The sequence below is a fragment of the Vigna umbellata genome, chromosome 3 (genome assembly GCF_029865625.1).
Source record: "Vigna umbellata cultivar VRB3 chromosome 3, Vumbellata_1.0, whole genome shotgun sequence".
NCBI classification, from domain to species: Eukaryota; Viridiplantae; Streptophyta; class Magnoliopsida; order Fabales; family Fabaceae; genus Vigna; species Vigna umbellata.
This window is the reverse complement of record NC_142167.1, coordinates 51,220,926-51,242,783: the sequence shown is the minus strand read 5'-3', so window position 1 is coordinate 51,242,783 and position 21,858 is coordinate 51,220,926. Positions and strand designations below refer to the sequence as shown.

The 21,858-nt window shown below is 32.3% G+C and overlaps 2 protein-coding genes across 3 annotated transcripts; both read right to left on the bottom strand.

Annotated features, from left to right (window-relative positions):
* Positions 1 to 1,799: 1,799 nt before the first annotated feature.
* LOC124839930 (transcription factor MYB106-like) lies at positions 1,800 to 2,926 on the bottom strand. Its single transcript, XM_047315873.2, has 3 exons — positions 2,794 to 2,926; positions 2,541 to 2,670; positions 1,800 to 2,442 (listed from the first exon to the last, which is right to left on the bottom strand). Exons 1-3 carry the CDS (start codon positions 2,924 to 2,926, stop codon positions 1,800 to 1,802), a joined length of 906 nt encoding a protein of 301 aa, XP_047171829.2.
* Positions 2,927 to 5,899: 2,973 nt separating this feature from the next.
* EMB1579 (ATP/GTP-binding protein family) lies at positions 5,900 to 15,358 on the bottom strand. 2 transcript variants are annotated; one of them, XM_047315864.2, is made up of 21 exons: positions 15,114 to 15,358; positions 14,919 to 15,012; positions 14,436 to 14,636; positions 13,998 to 14,291; positions 13,751 to 13,854; positions 12,835 to 13,509; positions 12,675 to 12,720; positions 11,914 to 12,006; positions 11,656 to 11,711; positions 11,134 to 11,251; positions 9,752 to 9,963; positions 9,607 to 9,670; positions 9,051 to 9,224; positions 8,906 to 8,936; positions 7,535 to 8,787; positions 7,373 to 7,447; positions 7,175 to 7,249; positions 6,542 to 7,081; positions 6,390 to 6,431; positions 6,251 to 6,313; positions 5,900 to 6,146 (listed from the first exon to the last, which is right to left on the bottom strand). In XM_047315864.2, the coding sequence occupies exons 2-21, from the start codon at positions 14,985 to 14,987 to the stop codon at positions 6,057 to 6,059; spliced, it is 4,275 nt and encodes a 1,424-aa protein (XP_047171820.1). In that variant the 5' UTR covers positions 14,988 to 15,012; positions 15,114 to 15,358; the 3' UTR covers positions 5,900 to 6,056. The 2 variants fall into 2 exon arrangements, with proteins under 2 accessions (XP_047171820.1, XP_047171821.1); XM_047315865.2 differs by having other exon boundaries at positions 13,751 to 13,851.
* Positions 15,359 to 21,858: the final 6,500 nt, after the last annotated feature.

Below are 21,858 nucleotides of genomic sequence, written 5' to 3'. Positions count from 1 at the left end.
TCTTTGTGATTGTAATTTGTAATTGTTTTGTGAGTAGTGAATTGTTTATCTTGATTTGAGATAAGCGACTGGATGAGGGATTGGTAAGATTCAAACCATGATAAAATCATTTTTGCAAATTTCTCAAAACCTTACTCTCTTTATTTGTTATTTTTATTTGCTTGGTAAGTTTAATTGAGTAGAAATTAAAAGGCAAACGTTCGTATTAAAAACCTTCTTGGTTTGTTATCCCATGCTAACAATTCCGCTGTAGCCGCTCTGACAATGCACCACCCGCTACAACCCTAAACACTAGCAAGGAATTGCAGCACCGGTAATACCAACAAGAGAGCTTGAGCAAAAGAATGAGGGAATGCACCACAACACCTGCAACGCCACCATAACATGACCAAGCCTCTCCAACGACGACAACTAGTAAAAACAGGAACAACCGACAACAAACTAATGCAAAAATGGGCACTACGAGTAAAGAGGAACATGCAAAGTTTAATGTTGAATGAAAGTACAGCAAAGATGAAAGACAATGTAGAGAAGCAAAGAGACGAGCGTGCGAAAGTGAACTGCGAAAGGAAGACGAACATTATTTTTGTGCCACCGCTCTAGTGAAATGCAAAAGAGACGAGCGTACGAAAGTGAAGTGGGAAAGGAAAACGAATATTAAACATTCTATATTGATTATACTAGTTATAGTAATTAACCAGTATATAAAGTGTCCTCCAATATTATATTTTTATCACCATTCTAGTTTCTATATCAGTTCTATGTCTAATCGATATAGAAAAGTTTGTAATTTATTATAGTTTTGTCATTATATCACTTTTTATACCAATTTTGAGTGTAACCTATATAAAACATCTTTATAATTTATTACAGTTTTGTCAACATGTCACTTTTAATATTTGGTAAATTTGAACCGATATAAAATGTCACTAAGAAAACCAATTTTGCACTAGTTATTTTTTATGGTTGTTTCTTTAATCTACTTTTTTTTAATATTAAATTAGAAACCAATATCTAAATAACTGAAATAATAATGTAAAAAAAATCATCATATTAATATACATATATAGTATATTATAATATATATATATATATAGATATATATATATATATATATAATATGACCATAAAATATATTAATGTATATACCTGTAAATAATAATTTTAAAAATACTATACATCAAATACAAACTGTGTTAACGAAAATATATTTAGTCTATTGCAAGATTATAAATCATATCTAAAGTATGAAACATAGTAGAGAGATGAACTTATAATTAGAGATTACATTTTTGTTGTGTCTATCAAATAAAAAAAAAAAGTAAAATACAAAAATTACTACAACATTAATGCAAAATGACGTCTTCCGCGACTAACACACTGAAGTATTGAATGTATGGCCAATGAAACCTAATGTAGCGTTGACTAATTGAGAAGACTGTGAGAAGACTGTGTGCTGATTCTTTTAAGATCCGTGCTGACACTTTCCCAAAAAAATGGATATATACATGTTTGTTTATCTTATGGTTTTCCATGAAAGTTGCTAAATACTATACACGACCTTGGCACTCACAGAGTAAGTTATATTTATAAAAAAGGAAACTAAATCTTAAACAAAAGGAATGCTCAAAAATAGAGCATCAGAACAGGAGAAAACAAAATATAACTATTATTTCATGATACCAGAAAGCATAACGTGGGCGAGACACATACTGACATCCAACCTGACATGAAACTATTCCAAACAGAAGAAGCTACGAATGACTGATATTTTAAAACAAAGCGTCGTATTAGACCTTCTAAATGGAAGTGGATTCATTAAACAGCTCTTCGATAGTCTCAGACCTCGCAGTTCTGAATGCTTCCACAGCCACCATAATGTCATCATCTTGTAGGTTTGATACCCAACCTTCCGTTACCTTTTGACTTTGGCCACTACCTCCCATGATACTATTGTCACTCTTATATGAAAGTGAACTTTCTTTAGTCGTGATATGTGGAGTATTAGAAACTGCAGGAAGCGTTGGAATGCTCAAAGTGGATACAGATGACCGAAAATCATGATTTGGGGCAAGCACGAGGGCATACATGTTATACGCTGTGTTGTTTTCGGTTGACACTGAATGTGATGAAAGATAAGGTTCAGTTGGAATTTTTCTCAAAATGAGCCCAGACAGATGCGAGGATCCAAGTTGCAACATAGATCCTCTGGCTTCAGCTTCAAGTCGAGCACCCTCCCATTGAGCCACGTGGCTGATATTGGTGGTGTCCTTGGACTGGTCTTGGCCACCACCAAAGGGTTCAAACGTGTTCTGTTTTACTGTTTTGTGGGTAATGGGATCTAAGCCCATTCTGATGAGTCTTTTTTTGATGTTGGTATTCCAATAGTTCTTGATCTCATTGTCGGTTCTTTGGGGAAGGTGAGCTGCTATGATTGACCATCTGTGTGTGCAATAGAGAAACACGATTAGCTTCGGAGAAATATATGATTAACCTTTTGATTTACTAATACGAAAGTATGAAAACCAAAAGAAGGTCACCTGTTTCCAAGAAGAGCATGAAGTTGAAGAATGGTACGGTCTTCCTCCTCGCTGAAGTTTCCTCGTTTGATACCAGGTTTGAGATAGTTAATCCACCTCAATCTGCAACTCTTTCCACATCTTTCAAGACCTAGATATAAATCATACATGTACGTAACAAATAAATTGGGGATATGGAGCGTGATTGCTGAATATCAAGAACATGCACAGTCGATGATTGAGAAAAAAGGGTACAGAGAAGTTGTATTGTTACCGGCTTTGGCAGGCACTGAACGCCAGTTTCCATGGCCATGCTTCCGAACGTAGTCGAGGAGCTTCTTGTCTTCTTCTGGAGTCCATGGTCCTTTCTTCAATCCTACCTTCTCACAGCATGGCATCCTTCCCATTTTTAATGCCAAACCGTTGTAAGGTAACCCGAATCAGTCCTTGGTGTTGGTGGTAGGCAGTGAGTGCAAGCCAAGAGTTAACATATACAAAGAAGGAAGTATTGGAAGGGTACAGCTGTAGGTGAATGTTACCATAATACGTATAAATACCGTACCCTTCTGAAAACCTTTAGCTTAAATATTTATCTGTCATTTTTAAGAAGATGGGGTCAGGAACAAAGTGGTAGGTCCCTTAACTCCCTGTACCCATTTCCTTTTCAGCACGTGCTCTTTTTTATTTATTGTAAGAAACATGTAACTTGTTTTGATAAAAGGTTTTTTACAAATACTATATACAAATTTTCTTATATAAATCCAAAAAAATAAACATTATTTGCAAAAATACTTTTGTCTATATGTTAAGTAGACATTTTTTTTCAAATGAACTTTTTACAGCAAAACTATTAAAGAATTTATATTGTATTTCTTTTAATGAGAAATATAACATGTTATTTTTTTTATAAAAAAAAATACGTTTGGTATCTAACATGTATAACATGTGTGAAAACAAAATACGAAATGATATTACTTTTACAATCCACTTATAATTTTGAAATCTATCTAACATATATGTGAAAACAAACTATCAATGATATTACCCACTTATAATTTTGACATCTATGTTTTTTTTTTTGTCATTTCAGATTTCAAAAACTATTTTATTTATCAAAATATTCCTACCATCTTTCTTAATATACGAAAGTGTCACTAATAAATATCCCAAATACATTTCTCAATTTATAAAATGCTACTAAAATTATTATTATTATTATTATTATTATTATTATATATTTACTATTACTATTATTATATATTATTACTACTATCATATATTATTATCACTATATATTATATTACTATTATTATTAATCATAGGTATTATTATTTGTATTGTTATATATTATATTATTAAAATTAATATTTTTATATATTATTATTATATATTTATATATTTTATATATTATATATTATTATTAAATATTATTATTACTATTATAAATAATAATATTGTAACATTTCATTTTAATAGTATAAAATTAAAAAATAAAACATTTCAGAATAATATTCAAAATAGATAATTCACAATCTAGATAATTGTTATTGGAGTCATCCTAAGATACAACCATAACAACAAAAATAGGTACCAAAGCTACAACTTAGGCAAAAAAAAAACTAGTATATAATATAAATCAATTTAATAGTTTTTCAAAAAGGTTACAATAATCCATCATCTCCCTCCTAAAATGTCTCCAATTTTGTATCTCATCTGCACACACCAAAGAATGGTAATCATCGCAATTTAATAGTTTTTCCCTTGCAATTTTTTTTATACAAATTTTGTATATAGTTTTCTTATTTTTCCTATACTTGTTTTTAGTTGTTAGTTCACGAAAATTGCTTTGTGCTATTGATTTCTGATATCATTGTTAATCTATAATTGTTGTAGATTGTTGAACTTGTGTGCGTTCCATGTTTTATGACCAAGTGTAAGGTAAAAGAAAAGAATTTGTATCCCTAAGATCCTAAAATTGCAAGAACATACAAGAGGAGATAAAAACAAAGAAAAAACAAGGAAAGTCTGGCAACAATATCTCATATTCCAATAATGACATTGCAAGCTCCCATTATGAATAAGAAAGTATAGAAGATATATGGCTAGAACACAACAACCAGAAGGTCCAATAAGCTGAGTTGAAGTATGGTTTAATACATTTGTTACCTAAATTTCATGGCTTACACCTAATAGAGTTTCACGTAGTTTGTTCTACTATGAAGTCAGCTGATGTGCCTCAAGAGCTAGTAAAGATGAAGGCCTTCCCATTTTCATTATGTGACGCGGCCAAAGATTGCCTCCCTTCAAATTTTATTAGGTTTAATATACTACTTTTCTCCGATGCTGCCCTTACTTCTAACTATTTAAATACTTGTCTTTCCATACAAGTGGTTTTCTTAATATTACTGTAGTTTTCTTAAAAAACAATTATCAAAATTGACATATTTTAAAAAAGTTACAATAAATCTTGTCGATGACAAGATTTAATTTTAAAGCAATTATCAAAATTATCATACAACTTATATGGAATTTTTAAATTGAAGTTACGTGAAAATATTATGATTTTAATTTAATACGTTTTAAACTAAAGTTATATCAAAATAATAAGACTTTAATTTAATTTTAATAAAAATCGTCGTGTTAAAAAGGCACGACTTTAGCTTAAAATATTATGAATAAAAATTATTTAAATTAATATGATTTTAATTTAAATAAAAAATACATATTTTGAAATGTAAAATTTTTAAATTAAACTTTAAAAAATACTGGTCAAACTTTAATATTTAAATAATTTTGAAAAAAATATGTATTTGAAAGTGTATTTAGTTATTTGAAATATTTTCTAAAAACTTCTTGACATTAATTCCCTTTTTTTCATTAAAACAACCATTTTATTCAAAAATAAATAAAATCATCAAAAAATGAAATGAATTACTTTATTAAATTATCTTGTTCAAACACATTATAAAATACTCTCAAATTGTTGTAAATTTAGACTCCGTTGGCTACAATAAGAATGGTTCAAAATTTCGAAAACATTTCATATAAGAAAATTAAGAGACCCTTTTTCGTTCATTTAACGATAGTAGACACTTTGTACATGAGCAACATCCTTCCCCATTCCTTTGCTTTTTTCCATTCAAAGACCTTCCTATAAAGAACATGTAACGAGATGTCATGCAATTTCATATGTTATGGATTTGATAGGTGTGAACTACCAAACCCATCCACTACATTTTATCCCCTTTATTCATACATCAGTATTCACTACTATTTCGGCTTCAAATACCATAACATCTTGAGTAAAGGTTCGGTCTGGTGGTGATTTAGTTTTTTAAAAATCCAAGCCATCAATACGAACGTAGCATGCCATGAAAAAATAAAGAAAAAAGCTAAAAGCTACATTACCAGCTAATTCAACAGTCACAAAACAAATAGAAAACTAGTCCAACTGTAATTACAAAATAATCTTTAGTTTATCCAAAAACAGCCAATTCCAGTGTTTCTCATTGACAATAATAGACACAAAGGGCTATATCAAATATCACTCATCCGCACCAGCTTATTATAAAGAATTCGGTCGTCCCTCCCAGTGTTGCTCTCCAACAATGCACTTTGTACAAGTTCCTGTTTTTATAGAATAACATAATAAAATGGCAGGGTTATTGAAAAACCACGAGGCAGAAGACAAATATGCTGAACAAACTAAGAACCTTCAGAAATTTTCTCACCTTGACATCCCTGTGCGAAAAGAACATCCCCATATTATGTATGATTATTCTCATATCTTCAACCTGTAAAGAAACAACATTTCTCATCATTATTGAGTGAGGCTGAAAACCAACCTAAAATAAAGAACGCAGTGCTTACCCTGATGTACCCAACACGGTTACGATCAAAAAACCTGAAAGCCTGTCATAAATGATATCGAATAATTACTTAACTAAAATCCAAGTGTAGAAAGATTATTCATAAACGATCAAATAGAATAAATATATCAGTGTCAGTATACAAGAAAATACCTGCAACAATTCTCTGTCCACAACAACCTCCTTAACAGCAGGAGTTTCTTTTTTAGTGTCATCCTTTTCTTCTTTCAACTGAGTATCGGCCTTGGATTCTTGCACTTCATCTTTAACCTTGATCTCCCCTTTAGAAGTTTCATCAGTTGCTTTATCATTAGTGATATTTTCAGGTTTAATATCTGCATTCGCTTCTTGCTCATCATTTTTGTCATCGGATGCATCATGCTTGGGACTACCATCTTCCATTTCCTCATATTCTTCCGGATCCTCCTCTGGATCTTCTTCCTCGTCTGATTCATCTTCCATCTTCACAACATCCTCCTTATCATTATTAGAGTTATCATTCTCAGAAACAGCTTTCTCATCATCTACATGGGTTGGGTTAGTGTCCATTTCCGGGGGCTCACTCTTCACAGAAGGACCATCTCCCTTTTGACGCTTAACTGGGGAGGATTTGTTCACGTTTTCCTTCTCATGCTCGTCTTCCCGCTGCCTCTTCCTCTGATTTCTTTTGATAACAAAATTCATACGCAGTTTCTGGAGAAAAATGGTAAACAAAATTGTAGACAAGGCTGCCTTAAAAGAACCAAGTCAGTAAAAAAAAGTAATATAAGAGGGGGAGTAAATAACCTGAAGAAATGTTAAAATTCTACTGCCCATTTGAAACTGGAGCATTTCATAAAATGATTCAGCAAACAATGAAAGCTGCAAAACCAATAATCCAGAAACAAGCAATATAAACTTGAAATCAGAAACAGTTCCATTAAGACATAATTCACTGATGGAAAATACTATTATAATGGATAACAAAAAACCATATAAGCATACCTCAAGAGTTGATTCTTCGACATCTTTGTCTGTATAATCCAGCAATGAATCCAGTGACAATGAAAGAGAACGCATCTGTACCAGAATTCACAAAATTAGACTAAATACATAATACAGTAACATACCAAGGGCACACTTTTTATACTCATTGAAGATACATACTTTAGAATCTTTAGTCGTTTTTGTTTGAAGAATAAATCCAGCGTGTCTAGGAGGTTCATCAGACTTCCTTTTTTCCTTCACTTCCTTACTAGGTTTGCTTTTAGATTCATCTTTTCCATTCCGCTCATTTGACTTGTCACCTTCTTTCACTTTCCCCTTTACATTGTTAACATCTTTATCAGAAGCTTTCTGCTTGTCTGTCTTTGTGCCACCTTTTTCACCAGTTCCTCTTTCTTCCTTATTGTCATCATGATCAGACTTCGTTTCTGTTTTACTGGAATCCACTGCATTGTCTCGTTTTTCGGATGAAGGGGACTTTGATTGAATTTTAGGGACAACCTTCCCAGTTTTCTTCACCTCCGTCACCAGTGTGGTATAAGCATTGGCAGTCTGCTTGCCAGTGCTCTGCGTGTCATTCTGTGCTTGAACAGGGACCACATTCCCCTCTTCCTTTTTGTCTGATACTGTTTCTGTTTTATTGGAATCAGCAGTCTGATCTTGCTTCTTAGAGGCAGGTGTTTTTATCTTTTTCTTAGGAACTACCTTCACTGTTTTCTTCACCTCAGTCCCCACTGTAGTTGCATCTGCAGTCTGCTTGCCAGAGCTCTGGGTACCATCTTCTCCTTGATTCCCCTCTTCCTTTCTAGGCTCAGAAACTAGAGATTTAGAAGCCTCACCCACCACCTTTTTAGGTACCCGCTTAATAATTTTCTTCTTCTTTGTTGTTTTCACAGCAGGATCACTAGAAACTACATGTACAGATGGATCCGAATTATTTTGAGCTTTAGATTCAATACTCATTTGCTTATCTTTTCCCTCCACACCGTCAGTTTTCTGGACAGACACATCCTCAGCAACTAAGTTTTTTACCCCAGTGGGATCCACCGAGGATTTGTCATCCTGATCAGTAACATTGGATGTTGTCACTTGGTCAGCAACATCCTTTTCACCTGATTTGCTTATTTGTTTGGAGGTAGTTGAATTTGCCTTGGTAGCAACTTTCTGTTTCACAATCCTCTTTATAATCTTCTTTTTCACAGACTTCACACCACTTGTGATTTGACCAGCAGCAGTTTCCCCCGTCTTTTTCTCAGCACTCTTGCCTTCGTCACCAATGTCAGAACCTTCTTTTTTGGCGATTTTATTGTTATCAGCTTTTTCAATTTCCTCCTTAACAGTATTACCATCTTTCTCTTTCTTCTTTACATCTGACTGTCCTGATGGAGCAGAATCCTTCCTTTTATCTGATTTATCTAATTAGTATAATTAAAAAAGGAAAACCAACCATACCCAATTAATATATATACAATCGGGGTAACATGAAAAAGATATGATGTCATGCAAAGAAAAGTGAAGGAACTAGCCAATCACCTTTAGGTACATCCTTGTTATCTCTTAGTTTCTGAAAAATAGTCGAGAAAATAAAATATAAGAGACAATATGGGAAACTTTCACCGCTACAATTCTGTCCAATTAATAAATCGTGAAATTGTAATCTCAACCAATAAATACAGACCTCTTTTTTCAAAGAATGTTGATATTCTCTTTCAGCCACAGCTTTCTTGTGGGCAAGCCATTTGTCACGCCATTCATCCAATGAAGGGAGGCAGTCCGACAAATCGGGAACATAAAGAACAGTGATTTCCTTGTGGCTAAAGAAACCATCTTTGCCAATTCTATCATAATGTATCTGGGAATTTTAAAGCTTTCAATAACTAAAGTTTCACAGTGAAAAATAAGCTTTATAAAAATAACAAAGAGGCGTACGCGTAACCGTAATCTTATCATGGAAATATTATAATAAAGAAACTATCAACAACTAAGTATAAAAAAGCAGATTAAACCAAAAGAATGTAAAAATCCTGTTCCTCTTGAAAGACAAAAATATAATAAACACAAACTTAAAAACGTGACACACTTTGATGAAGTTTCAATTAGACAGGCATAAGCTGTAAGAGAATACTTAAAATAACTATTATTAAAGGTAACCTAGATGGTTTAAGCTAGAAGATAAAGGAAAAAAAATAAGCAAAGTGAAAAACCAATGAATAGTATTAACAAAAAACTTGTACCTCTAGAAAAGGATTCCACCGTTGACAATTCTCCAAGTCAAGTTGAAGAACTTCCTTTGCATATCTGAAAAGCATGAAAAATGTTCATTAGGCTCGCAGTAGAGAACACACATTTAACACCAGTAATCATATCATAGGCATGAACCTTAGAGCAGTTTTGATTAAGGAGTTATTGTCAATAGATGGATCAACCCCATCCACAGGTTTCCAAGGACCGCCAACTGCCATGAATGAATGGTCCTTCTTAAGAACCGCAAATCTAAGGAAATTGCACATATGAGGAATGCGATCATCAACAATTTTATCAGAGGATAGCTCTTCCAATGCTGACCTACTAAGTCCATTCATCAAGATTATCTGAAATAGTGCCCACAAAAGATTATTTAACATACGGTACAAGCACCAAATTCTTCCTGACAAAACACTTTGTACATAAAAAGACTGACCCATTCATCATATGGTGAACCAAATACACAACACCAATAAACCAGTACAAAGGTCACTACAGGCACCAGAAAGGAATGTAGATTCCATGGTGCTTCATCATTTGAAAATAACGATAGACAAAGACATTGGAGAAAAGTGTTTATAGGGATCCCGGGTTAATATTTTTGAAGATTTGGTCTTTAACTAATAAAAATGTGATGCATGTAGCCAATCCCAACTATGCTGGTGATAGACCCTTTCAGCCAAAACTTTTTGTAAACATATCAAGCAAACTGAAATATTAAAAACAGGAGCCTCATGCAACTATCTGTTCTAACAAAATATATACCAGAACTACTTTTACTTCAGAATAATTTATTAAAATTTAAAACAGTGACAGTATTTTATATTTTCGCCAGTGAAGATTTTGATGTTATCATGGATAACAAGGCCAACAGACAACCTGCTTTGATATTTGAAGACATATTGAAAACCCACCTTACCCAATTACAGTTACCACAGATACAGGTGTTTCAAAACATCAAGTCATAAGTAATAATTAATAGGGCTGAGGGGAAAAACAGCAGGTTTTGTACAAGAGTGTTCGAAAAAACAGCACATATAAATTAATCCCATGAAAGAGAAAATCAAATGAAGTCTATAAAATCAGATTAGACCAATTTTAACAAAAAAAATTAATTAATTGAATTTTATCCAATCATCTGGCATCTCTTTCTGTATATGCCAATTTGGTTTGCCAAATACAATTGACTTCCTCTAATTTTATGAAACAAAAATCAACCACCTTATACTGAATTCCAAATCCAACAAAAAATTAAGAGCTTTAGTATCACAAAGTATTAGGACAAGATTCTTGACACTCAACAAGTGGTATCACAACATACTCGTGTTTAAACATAGAATCATATGGTCATCATAACTATACACAACCTACCGCTGTTATCAAACAAGTGTTCTAAAGTGAAGTACTTATACATATAATAACACAAGCATAATGACCATTCAACCCAATTTAATGCAACACAAGATATAAATAGGGAGAAAAATATAATCTGCAAACTTCAATGGTGAACAACGTACTTTGGCATTCCAAACTGTATTTCCTTGTTCTGAATTTGGAGATTGTCCCAGCAAAAGCTTGCTTGTGGAGTCCCTAGGCTCAGTTGCACTGTCTACTTCAATATAGTCATGCTCAAAACTGCTCAAAAATCATAGTTGGTTTTCCTTTTAATTTCTCAATGCAATAAGTTACCAAATACACCCATATGCCAGAAATGCAGAAATGACCATAAACATGAATCAAAAAAAAATAGTTTTAAAAGATGTTATTAATTTGAAATTGTCAAGAATACATTCAATATTTCCTAAAACGAAATATAATGCAAAGGTAACCACAATAGTCCTACTCAAATAGGTTTTCCTCTCAAAAATAAAAATGGTAACACCCAGCTAGTTTTGACAGATAGTAGTCAAGATACACAGGCCACAGAGAAAAGGTAGACATAAACAAAATGAAAATTCTACAGATATAATACACCTTAGAAGCACAATATAATATTTTGTAATAATGCAACTGTGTGACAAAGATGAAGATAGGGGCACCTCACAGGAGTGTGAATAGACAATTTAAGGTTTTCCTTTGGCCAATTCACAATAGCCTGAAAAACAAATACAAATAACTTCAAATCAATATCAAAGCCATGTCATCAAAGAAGAAAAATATATAGCAAGTTCAGGTAGCTAACTCTACTGAAAAAGCTTTTTACTCATGCTTCTCAGAGTGCTTGAGGAACAAAAGGTAAAACAATTATTGCCCCCAAAATACAATCATTAACAAATATGGCAAGATTATCAATATACCTTGGAGAATTCAGGAGAGACAAACAGTCGGGGATATCGCTTATCTATCAAGAGGTAATCCCTCTCAACATCTACCAAGCGGGCTGGGTATACCTGTTAATACAGTTCAGAAAATGAAAACTCAATCTGATTCCAAATCATGCAGCAATAAACAATATGAAACCATGAACCAGGTATCAATTGCAATAAATCATTTCATTTTCATTGCAGAAGTGGAGCACAATTGAAATGCAGCACCGATAAGATATTCTAAAAAACTATTGTTCCCCCTCTATCTGATTGATCTCCAGGTCCGCTATTACAAAAGCTTCCCGAAATATAGCACAGGGATAACTAGGTGGGTAGCAATAGAAGGAACAAAAGGAAGTCACGAACTACCAGGTGGAATAACTGAGAAGAAACCATAAAGATGGGACAAAAAGTAACAGGATAGAATAAATTATGGCCCAAAAGAAAACAAGTACCCTGAGGATTCAAACCCAAAGAGGATTGACTGTACAGATAACAGGAACGAAGGCAACAGAAATGTACCCACCATCACTGAATTCAATAATGCGAACAGGTTGAGAACAGAAGTGGTTCAAGATAAAACAAAACCAACACAAGGATAAAGTCTAAAACATTATAGGAAATACCAAGTCTAATCAATCAAACCCTATCCCAGATCTCCAGAGGAAAAACAGCAGCACAACTAGCTCCTTGATGAGGAACATTCTTATAATGATGGAGCAACTAATACTAAGTTCTTATTTCCTTTTTACCTTGCAGACATATTCTCTCCGTTTTTCTTTAACAGGTGAATGGTGCCTTCAGCATAACAGAACATTTAGTTAGTTACAAATGGCTGCAAGATATACAAGCAGCTAGATATTCAGAACCAGAGCAGGACACAGAAATAGAAAAATCATTATTTAGATCCACCTATGTAAAGCACCATGATGTGGGGAGTCTCGTCGAGAAGATCTCCCTTCCTTTGTCAAAGATGACCCACGGAGATCTTTTGAAGTAACACGGGGATCCTTGGAGGATCTCGCTGGAGTTCGTTCATGCTTAGTTTCAACTGCACGTTTGCGCTCACGCTCCCTCTCCTTCTCACGCCGCTCCATAATGCGATCCCTTTCGCGTTCCCTTTCTCGTTCCCGTTCTCGCAATCGTTCACGTTCTTTCTCCTTTTCTCTGTCCCTCTCTCTCTCACGCAAGCGCTCCCGGCGTCGCTCTTCTTCCCTTAACTCAAATTCTCGTAGATAGCTAGCTCGGTCATCCTTGCGATCAGTATGCCCACCATGTGGCAGCACATTTCCTGGGTAGTCTATCTCCATGGCATTCCCATGAAGACCTTTACCACTGGCATAGTCCCTACCTGGAGGTAGGCTCACTCCATAACCAGGGTTTAAAGCATTTTGAGAATACAAGAGATCATCCACATTTCTCCTTGGAGCTGCTCCTAATATTGATGGTGCATGTTGTCCACCATAAGAAGTAGCACTTAGCATAGACGAACCACGGGGATCAGAATCCATTCTTCCTCCATAGGACGCAAGATCTTGAGTGGGGTGACGACTAGCAGCAGCCCTAGCTGCAAGATAATCAGCTTGTCTGCCAGAAACGTGTTGCTACTTAGTGTAGGGAGAAATATTATTACCATTCAATATAGTTAGGCACTGGTGATCAACTTCTATCAAGTTTCGTCAGAAATTCAAAAGGCAACTCAGTGTCTTACATTTTACAACCACAGTGGATAGATGTACTCTATTAGTTAAGGAAGTTCGTTAGGATTGAAAAAATAAAGCAATGCACGAACAACTATTTCACATTCATTCAGAAACAATATAAATACCTAGTACCCCCATCAAGTGATGCAGCTTGCAGAGACTGAGCTTTCAGCAACTGCTCTTGTCGAAGCAAAGCTGCCTGATCAATGCGGTCATATATTTCTGACTGCTGAGCATAAGAAAGGCAACATCATTACATTATAATAAAAAATAAAAACCAAATAACGCAAGAGAGGTAATTTTCTTCATTTTAATTTGCAAATAGATACTCAAACCAAGAAATCTAACAATATTTTCTGAGCAAGTAACCACCTGACGTTGATGACTAAACCCAACAGGATCAGCAGCATATCTTCCAGCTGGATCACTTGTCAGGTCCCTACCAATGTAACCACTCTGTCGTTCACCATATTGCCTCCTATCTATTCCAGAATACTCCAAACTTTTTTCACCATACAATTGTTCAGTTTTGTGACCATATGCATGGCTTGAAGAGGAGACATAATCTCCGGAAGCAAACTTAGGTGAATCAGAGACACCCAAAGCATAACCTCCACGACCATCTAAAGCTGATGATGCAGAACCCTTAGCACTCAATGAAGGGACCTGTACAGAAGTTCAAAACAAATCAGTTTCCAGCATATTTCAATACAGAGAGAACTGAATCACAATAACTTTCACATCAAACTATTAGCAAACTTACTGTTCTCCAATAACACCCTTCAACCAAATAGTACATAACACACTGACCTGCTGTGCACTGCTCAAAGCAGCCGAACCATAAACAGAACTATACTGTCCCCCATACTGTGCAGTAGTGGAAGTATGAGCCCTATACCCACTAACATCAACTTCCTGAGAACCACCTAATATTGTTGAATGCCTATTAGCCACGGAATGCTGGCCCACATCATGTCCTCCAACGGAACTCCCAGAGTAATTAGCTCCCAGCTGCAAACACAAAATTCAAATCAACCCCATACTCTACCGATCTATTAAATTCCAATGGTAAAAAAATCAAACTATTTAAGATAGGGGTTTCAAATATTGAAAGATGACAAATTCCAATACCACCAGAAATTGCGTATAAATCCCATGGTCGAAAATTAAAAATATAAGGGAAAGAAAAGCGTTTATCTTTAAGGAACGCAAATCTTGACGGAAAAAAAAGAACTGAAAATCAATCAGAAAGGCGTTGAACTTGGACAAAACCGAAAGAATGAACCCACTCACGTTCTGGCCATATGCGGATTGACTAGAGTAAGATTGGCCGTAACCGCCACTCCCTCGTGAAGAATACATCTTCCTCCTTCACATGCGAGCAATCCTAAAACCAATAGCAATTGAACAACTCATTCACCAGAAGAACAACAGCAGCAACAAAAATACAAATTGAGCTTTATTTTCCTAGGTCCACTTTTAACGCACCGCTTTCAGCGAAGGAAATTGGGACTGACGGCTTCCAGAGGAGGAAATGGGGACTGCCGGCTCGAAGAGAAGGAAATCGGGACTGAAAAATTCGAGGGCGATTTGGTAGATGAGAAATTGGATGGCAAAAAAAATGAAGCTTTCGAATTGAGGAAAATGGTAGGAAACCCTAGACAGAGTAGGGAATTGAGTGAAACGCTGTGTTATCTGGATTCTGACGACATGAAAATAACCCAAGTTTTACAACGACAGACAAAAGGAGGGTTTTTTTTTTTTGCTTTTATGCTTTTCTTTTGCAGTGGTTAATGGGCTGTCTGGGCCCATGAGATTATGGACCAAAACTGGACACAATTTCTTCTAGTTATAATTTCTTTTCATACACACTTATTTTTCTCTTCCGACTTTTATTTTGGAATTCTCTAAATAGTCAACTTATATTAAGCTGTTACAAAATTAAGTTTAATTAAATTTTATAAAATTAATTTAGTCTCCATTTATATACCATAATTCTTTTAACAACTTGTTTTACTTGTTCAGAAAGCATTATTTCATGGAAAAGAATTGTGGAATTTATGGTTAAATTATTTGAAGTGTTTGATGAGGAAAAGTGATTGTGGAGTATGGAAGAGAAGGAACAACAGTGATCAGAATAAGTGATAGGAGTGTAATGCATAAAAGGGTGAATGATTGGAATCCATAATATGAAGCGCTGGAGAATAGAAGTGGGGTAATTATTAGTAAATTTATTAAGCAAATTATTAGCAAATTTAAAATATTAATAATGATTTTACCCTAACAAATAAAAGTTGATTGACTAAAAGATTTATTATTACTTTTTATGCATATTTATTATTTTAAAAATAAATTGTGACTGCTAGTTTTATAAAATAAAAAACTATCAAAATAAAAGATATGTTAATATCATAAATTTTATATATTTTGTCTCGATAAAAAAAATAATGTCCTATTCCGATGTGTTTATCATACTTAGCTCTATTGTTAAAAGATACTTATGTGTGGGTGTTTTAAAATTTTATTATAAATTTTAAATTTTAAAAGTTCTGATAGAAGTGTACATCCAATTCAATTTACTAATATACTTTCTTATTATTTATGTTATTTTCACTTTATAATTATTTCAGCAACTAATGTAACAAATAATTACAACATGCATCCTTGTTCACTTGAGGGAGTTTGGAGAAGATGATTTTGGGGAGAGTGATAGAATGGATTTAAGGGAATTTGAGGGTAAATCTTTTGTTATTTATTTGAGTGGATTTAGAAGTAACTAAGAGTGGATTTGGAAGTAAAGTTTATGAGAATTAATGTAGGATTTGATTTATGTGATAGATAAAAAAATTGTTTAATTGGTAGAAATTAAAGATTACCAAAATGTCCCTAGTTATTAAAGTTATATAAAATAATAATTGTTAATGTTATATTTAATTGTAAAAATGATTATAAAGAGTAATAAATTAAAATTAATTTTTAAAATGGTATTTTGTTTCTTAGATACTTTCAAGAAGTTTAACTACTGGTGTAATACTTATATAGTTAAAAAGACATTTTTCTTAGTGTTTCTACATTTTATTAAATAGTTTAACCATTAACATAGAAAAATATAGAAAAATATTTTGGAATACGAATGGTATTGTTTATAATTGTAAGAAATAAATTAGTAATTAAACCTGGTAAAATAGAGAGAAAATAGATAAAAATAGGTAATTTCAATCCATATCAGATAATCACCCTATACTTTATTGTTATTATTAATTAAAACCAAAAAACCACTTCATTACTATTATAACCTTCGTCATCATCTTCTAAATCTAACTCCTCTTCATCTTCGTCACTGAACAAGTCATCCTTCCCAATCTAATCACAACTCTCGATAGTGTGTGGAGCCTGGCCATCACCAAAAGCAGGAACATGAGGGACCTCTTGTGCTTGAAATCAAAGTTGTAGATGCAGAACCAAAGCCTACCACAATTTTTCTCGTGTGTCCTCCAATCCCCTCTCACAACAAAAGGCTTACCACACTTTCTACACCCAGAAGGCTTGCCACATCTTCGACTCCCACTGTTGTACACGTTGATGGACCTATGCATCTCCTTCACGGTTCATAGTGCGCCATCAAGCTTGCAAAGCATCACCGCATGGAGGAAACCATCAACGAAACTTTTACAAGCTTGTGGAACCGAATAGGGGAATCGAATACCCAAATACATGTGAGAGGAATATGAGAGGGGAACCGCAACTGTGGGGAACCGAATACAACCATTCACTGCACTTCTTCTCTCTAGTGTAACAGAATACGAGAAGATGGAATCGAATATGTGCAGAAGTTTATTTCTTCAATCACTGGAACCGAATACAAATAGATGGAAACTAGATACAGTCATTCTTGCATTTCTTCGAATATGGTAATTTAAATGTGTATTTCTTCAAATTATGGAGGATAAAAATGAGATTTCAATGTAAATCATCTCAAATCTTTGCATCTTTGCGGGTAATCACAAAAGTGAGAAACTCGTAAATCCACTCAAATCATTCCTTCCAAATCAGAGCAAACGAACATAATGTGTCCCGCAAATCCGCGCTCACATTCTCTCGTCAACAGTATAATCCACTCAAGTGAACGCACCCTTAGTCTTAAAAAAATCAAAACAACGTCGCATGTTTCACTTTATATTTTAAATCTCATTTTATGTTTTCAAATTTGAGACATGAAATCTAATTACAATTTTTATAATAATATATTATTAATGTTAATTAATTTCATAAAGACATATTTAAGATATGAAGTTGTTCCAATTTATTAAACCATGATGATTATAAACATTACAAATGGACCGAAATATATTTCAAAGTATTTATTTTTATTTCATCATATCATGATTTTAGCACCATTATTTATTAGTAAACATTTAAAACTTTCTCCCTTCTTTTTTTACTTGTGGTCGTTTATGTTAAATCTCTTCTTCTAAACTTTGTCCTCTAGTATATGTATAAGTCTAAATACTAAATTTATTATTATTATCTTGCAATAGTATTTAATTATATCTAACAATATCTTAAGATATATTTTAATTTGTAACAATATAATAACATCCAAGAATATATATTAATAATTGAACAGTTATTCACCAAATCTTATTTTTTCGAATATCTTTTAAATAAAATATATCCTCTAAACAATACCTAAAAAATTGTTTTATCTCTTACTTAAAATATTTAAGCATATTTGTGTATTTTTTTAATTATTAAAATTTCTAGGACCTCACAACACGAGCTTTTCATATTTCAATTTCACTTCTTCAAATAAGGTTTTCAATCGCAACATTAACAGACAACTTTTCATGTTGCAATGTACTCTACTTTACATGAAAAGAGTGTTACTACATTTTTGCTTCTTGGTACATTCATGCACTTCTTGAATAGGTAGCCAAAAATACCTTTTTTTCTCTCCACTTTGTCTCCACACTAGTCTGAATGAGAATTAAAACAACTCAAACTCCATTTTCAATTCCATTTTGTTTAGCTTCTTTCGAAAAAAACCAAGATCAAGTGTATTTATAAGATATCTTAGAATATGCTTATGATTAGTAATATGATTGGTATGAACAATATGAAGATACCAAGAAGAATCATCTTTATCACTATTTATGGTTACCACCACCAACACCTTATCTAACCAAAACTCTCCTTATCATGCACTAAGCGTGTCTTATCATTCTTTTTGTCTTTCTTATTTGCATGATCATCGATATGTCAACATTTATAAAAATAATAACCAAATTTGTCACAATTATAACAATACAAGTTTTTGTTGTCATAAAATTTTTCTTCCTTGCCATCATTTACATGATCTTGAGAGTTTGGATCTTTAATTCTACCACTTCTTCTTAATATTGTTTGTGATCTTTTACTCACTCCACCACGACCTTTGGTTTTTTTGGTTACCTAGTTTTCACTTGAAATTATTATTTAGTAATCTTTTTAGAATTATTTTTCTCATTCACATGTTGCTCATGAGTCTACAAATAATTTTATAATTCTTCTACAATCATTACTTCAAGATCTTTAGATTCCTCGATTGCAACAACAATATGGTCAAATTGAGAAGTTATAGTTACAAAAATATTTTCTACAACCTTGCAATTACTTATGCTTTCATCACATGCCTACGCTGAATTTTACTAAACTTAAAGTCTATTAAAGTAATTTAAATAATTTCTTGATCATTCATAGAAAGGATATTTCGTTGCTTTCTAAGCGATCACAATTTTACCTTTTTTTTCAAAACTATTATATATTCGCTTCAAAGTATCCCACATTTATTTGGATGTAACAACCTTTTAAATCTTCTAGAAAATTATTGTAGAACCACATTGATTCAACAACAACTTAGCTATACAAACCAACCTCTTATTCTTCTTGAAAGTGACCTTTTGCTCTTCACCAACATTCTTGGGAGGTTCTTGAACATCATTCGGAACAACCTCATTAACTTCTTGATATCCATGAATTGTATATATCTTAACACACCATTCATCATAATCCCTTCCATCAAATATGGACAATTTTCCCGACATGCTTCTAACAACCATGAAAAACATCTAGTTGAATGCTTCAACACATGCTTGCCTTCCACACCTTCACAATCCCACAACCTAGCTTTGAGAACTTTATTGGACCACGACACAATACACACACAACCATTGATACACACACATGCAATATACATGAGACAATACTATGCAAAGAAAACAATAGAATATTTTGTCATTAACAACACATTATGTAAATTACCTCAACAAATGTTACATACTACATTATGACAATTAAAACAATTATATTTCTTTGATTATTTACAATATGGTGGGACCCATCCAATACAAGCTTTCTAGAAAATATCTATATGTTATTCTATATTTATTAATGTTTTCAAATGAACTAGACAGATTGGTACTTGATATGAATCAAATTGGTTGAGATCAAGTTTTGTACATGTATGCATATTTATCTAAAATTTTTGGTAGCTTATATTTCTTGTGTTTTCTTTGTGATTTTCTATTGTGATTGTATATATGAACATATGACATTCTAGGTTGAAAGGAGTTTATGTATGAAGATAGAATTTTGTGTTGTGTAAATAAATATGAACACATTATTAGTAAGATTTTAAAGACTTAACTATGTTTTTGTTCAGTATTATAAACTTGTGATCTAAGATTATGTATGAAGTACATATGTATGTATATAGTTTTTTTTTTATGATTATAATGGGTACATATGACATGTATATAAATAATTTTGCATAAAGAGTCTATGTTGTACATAAAACATATGACATGTATATGAATAATTTTGAAGAGAGAGTCTATATTGTGTGAATATATATATATATATATATATATATATATATATATATATATATATATATATATATATATATATATTTATATTAAAATCTTTAAATATATAACTTTGAATCACTACGATTTTATCATATCTTTATTGATTTTAGGATGAGTTGAACTAACTCAACTAACACATCCAAATGATTTTTTTCTAATTATAAATATATATGTATTCTATGTGAAAAAATTATTCTAATTATTATTCTTTGATTTAATATGTATTTTATGTGGAAACATAGAAATATTGGAATTGGTAAACAAAAATAACATTAAAACTTAAAACTTTGGAACTAATAAACATGGAATAATAAATTAATGTAACATTTTAAATTGATTATGCATGTAAGATTTAATTTTTAAATGTGACTTCTTTTGGTATTAGTACAAAAAAAAATCATATATTAAGTAATAGAGTTAGACCAATTTATAAGGTAAGCAAAAGTGTGCCATAATATGTATAGATTTGATGGCTAAGGTTGAATTGAAGCTAAACAAAAACAGCTGAACCTTGAAAGATCCAATCAAACTCAAGATTCACGGAATATTCTCAAGACCAATGCCGTTGTCTAACTGCTAACTATCTTATTATTTTTCTTTTCCTTTCTCCGTCAAATCTAAATTCTAATAACTCGTTAACATCTCTTAAAATTTCTTGTCCAAATGCATGTTATCTTTATCCATAAACTTCAAATTCAAGTATATGATTAATTAGTACAATAAATAATGAAAATTAATTTTTAAAGTAAAAATAATATATTTAAACTAAGTTTAGTTTTCATATTTAATTTTTATGCAAAATTATTAAATCTATTGTTCACGTATTAAAAGATAATGCAGATCAATTTCCTTTACTTTATTGTACCACTTCTTTATTTATAATATATATAAGATTCGAAATAGTGTTATCTACTTAATCATTAATAATTTTGACTTCTCTTTCCATTAAAAAAAACATGATTGATCTAATGTATTACATAATGCATCAATCGTCTTGTCAGTTAAAGCCTAATCATAATTAAATCGTACTGTTTGCATTACTTTTAAATAAAAAAATTTTATCTTAACTATTAAGTATAACTTTTAATGATAAACACTTAATTTAATACTTAATACTTTTGAATTATATAATTATCTCGTCACAATTAAAAAGATTCTGGAATATATCTAACTTATAAAAATCAAAATAATAGTTCCACTTTCATTTATGTGTAATTATGCAATTAAGATGAAATAAATAAATAATTCAAATAAAACTATTTGCATAAATTTTTAATAAAATCAAGTATATTACATGTTAAATAATAAAAAATAAAATTTGCAGA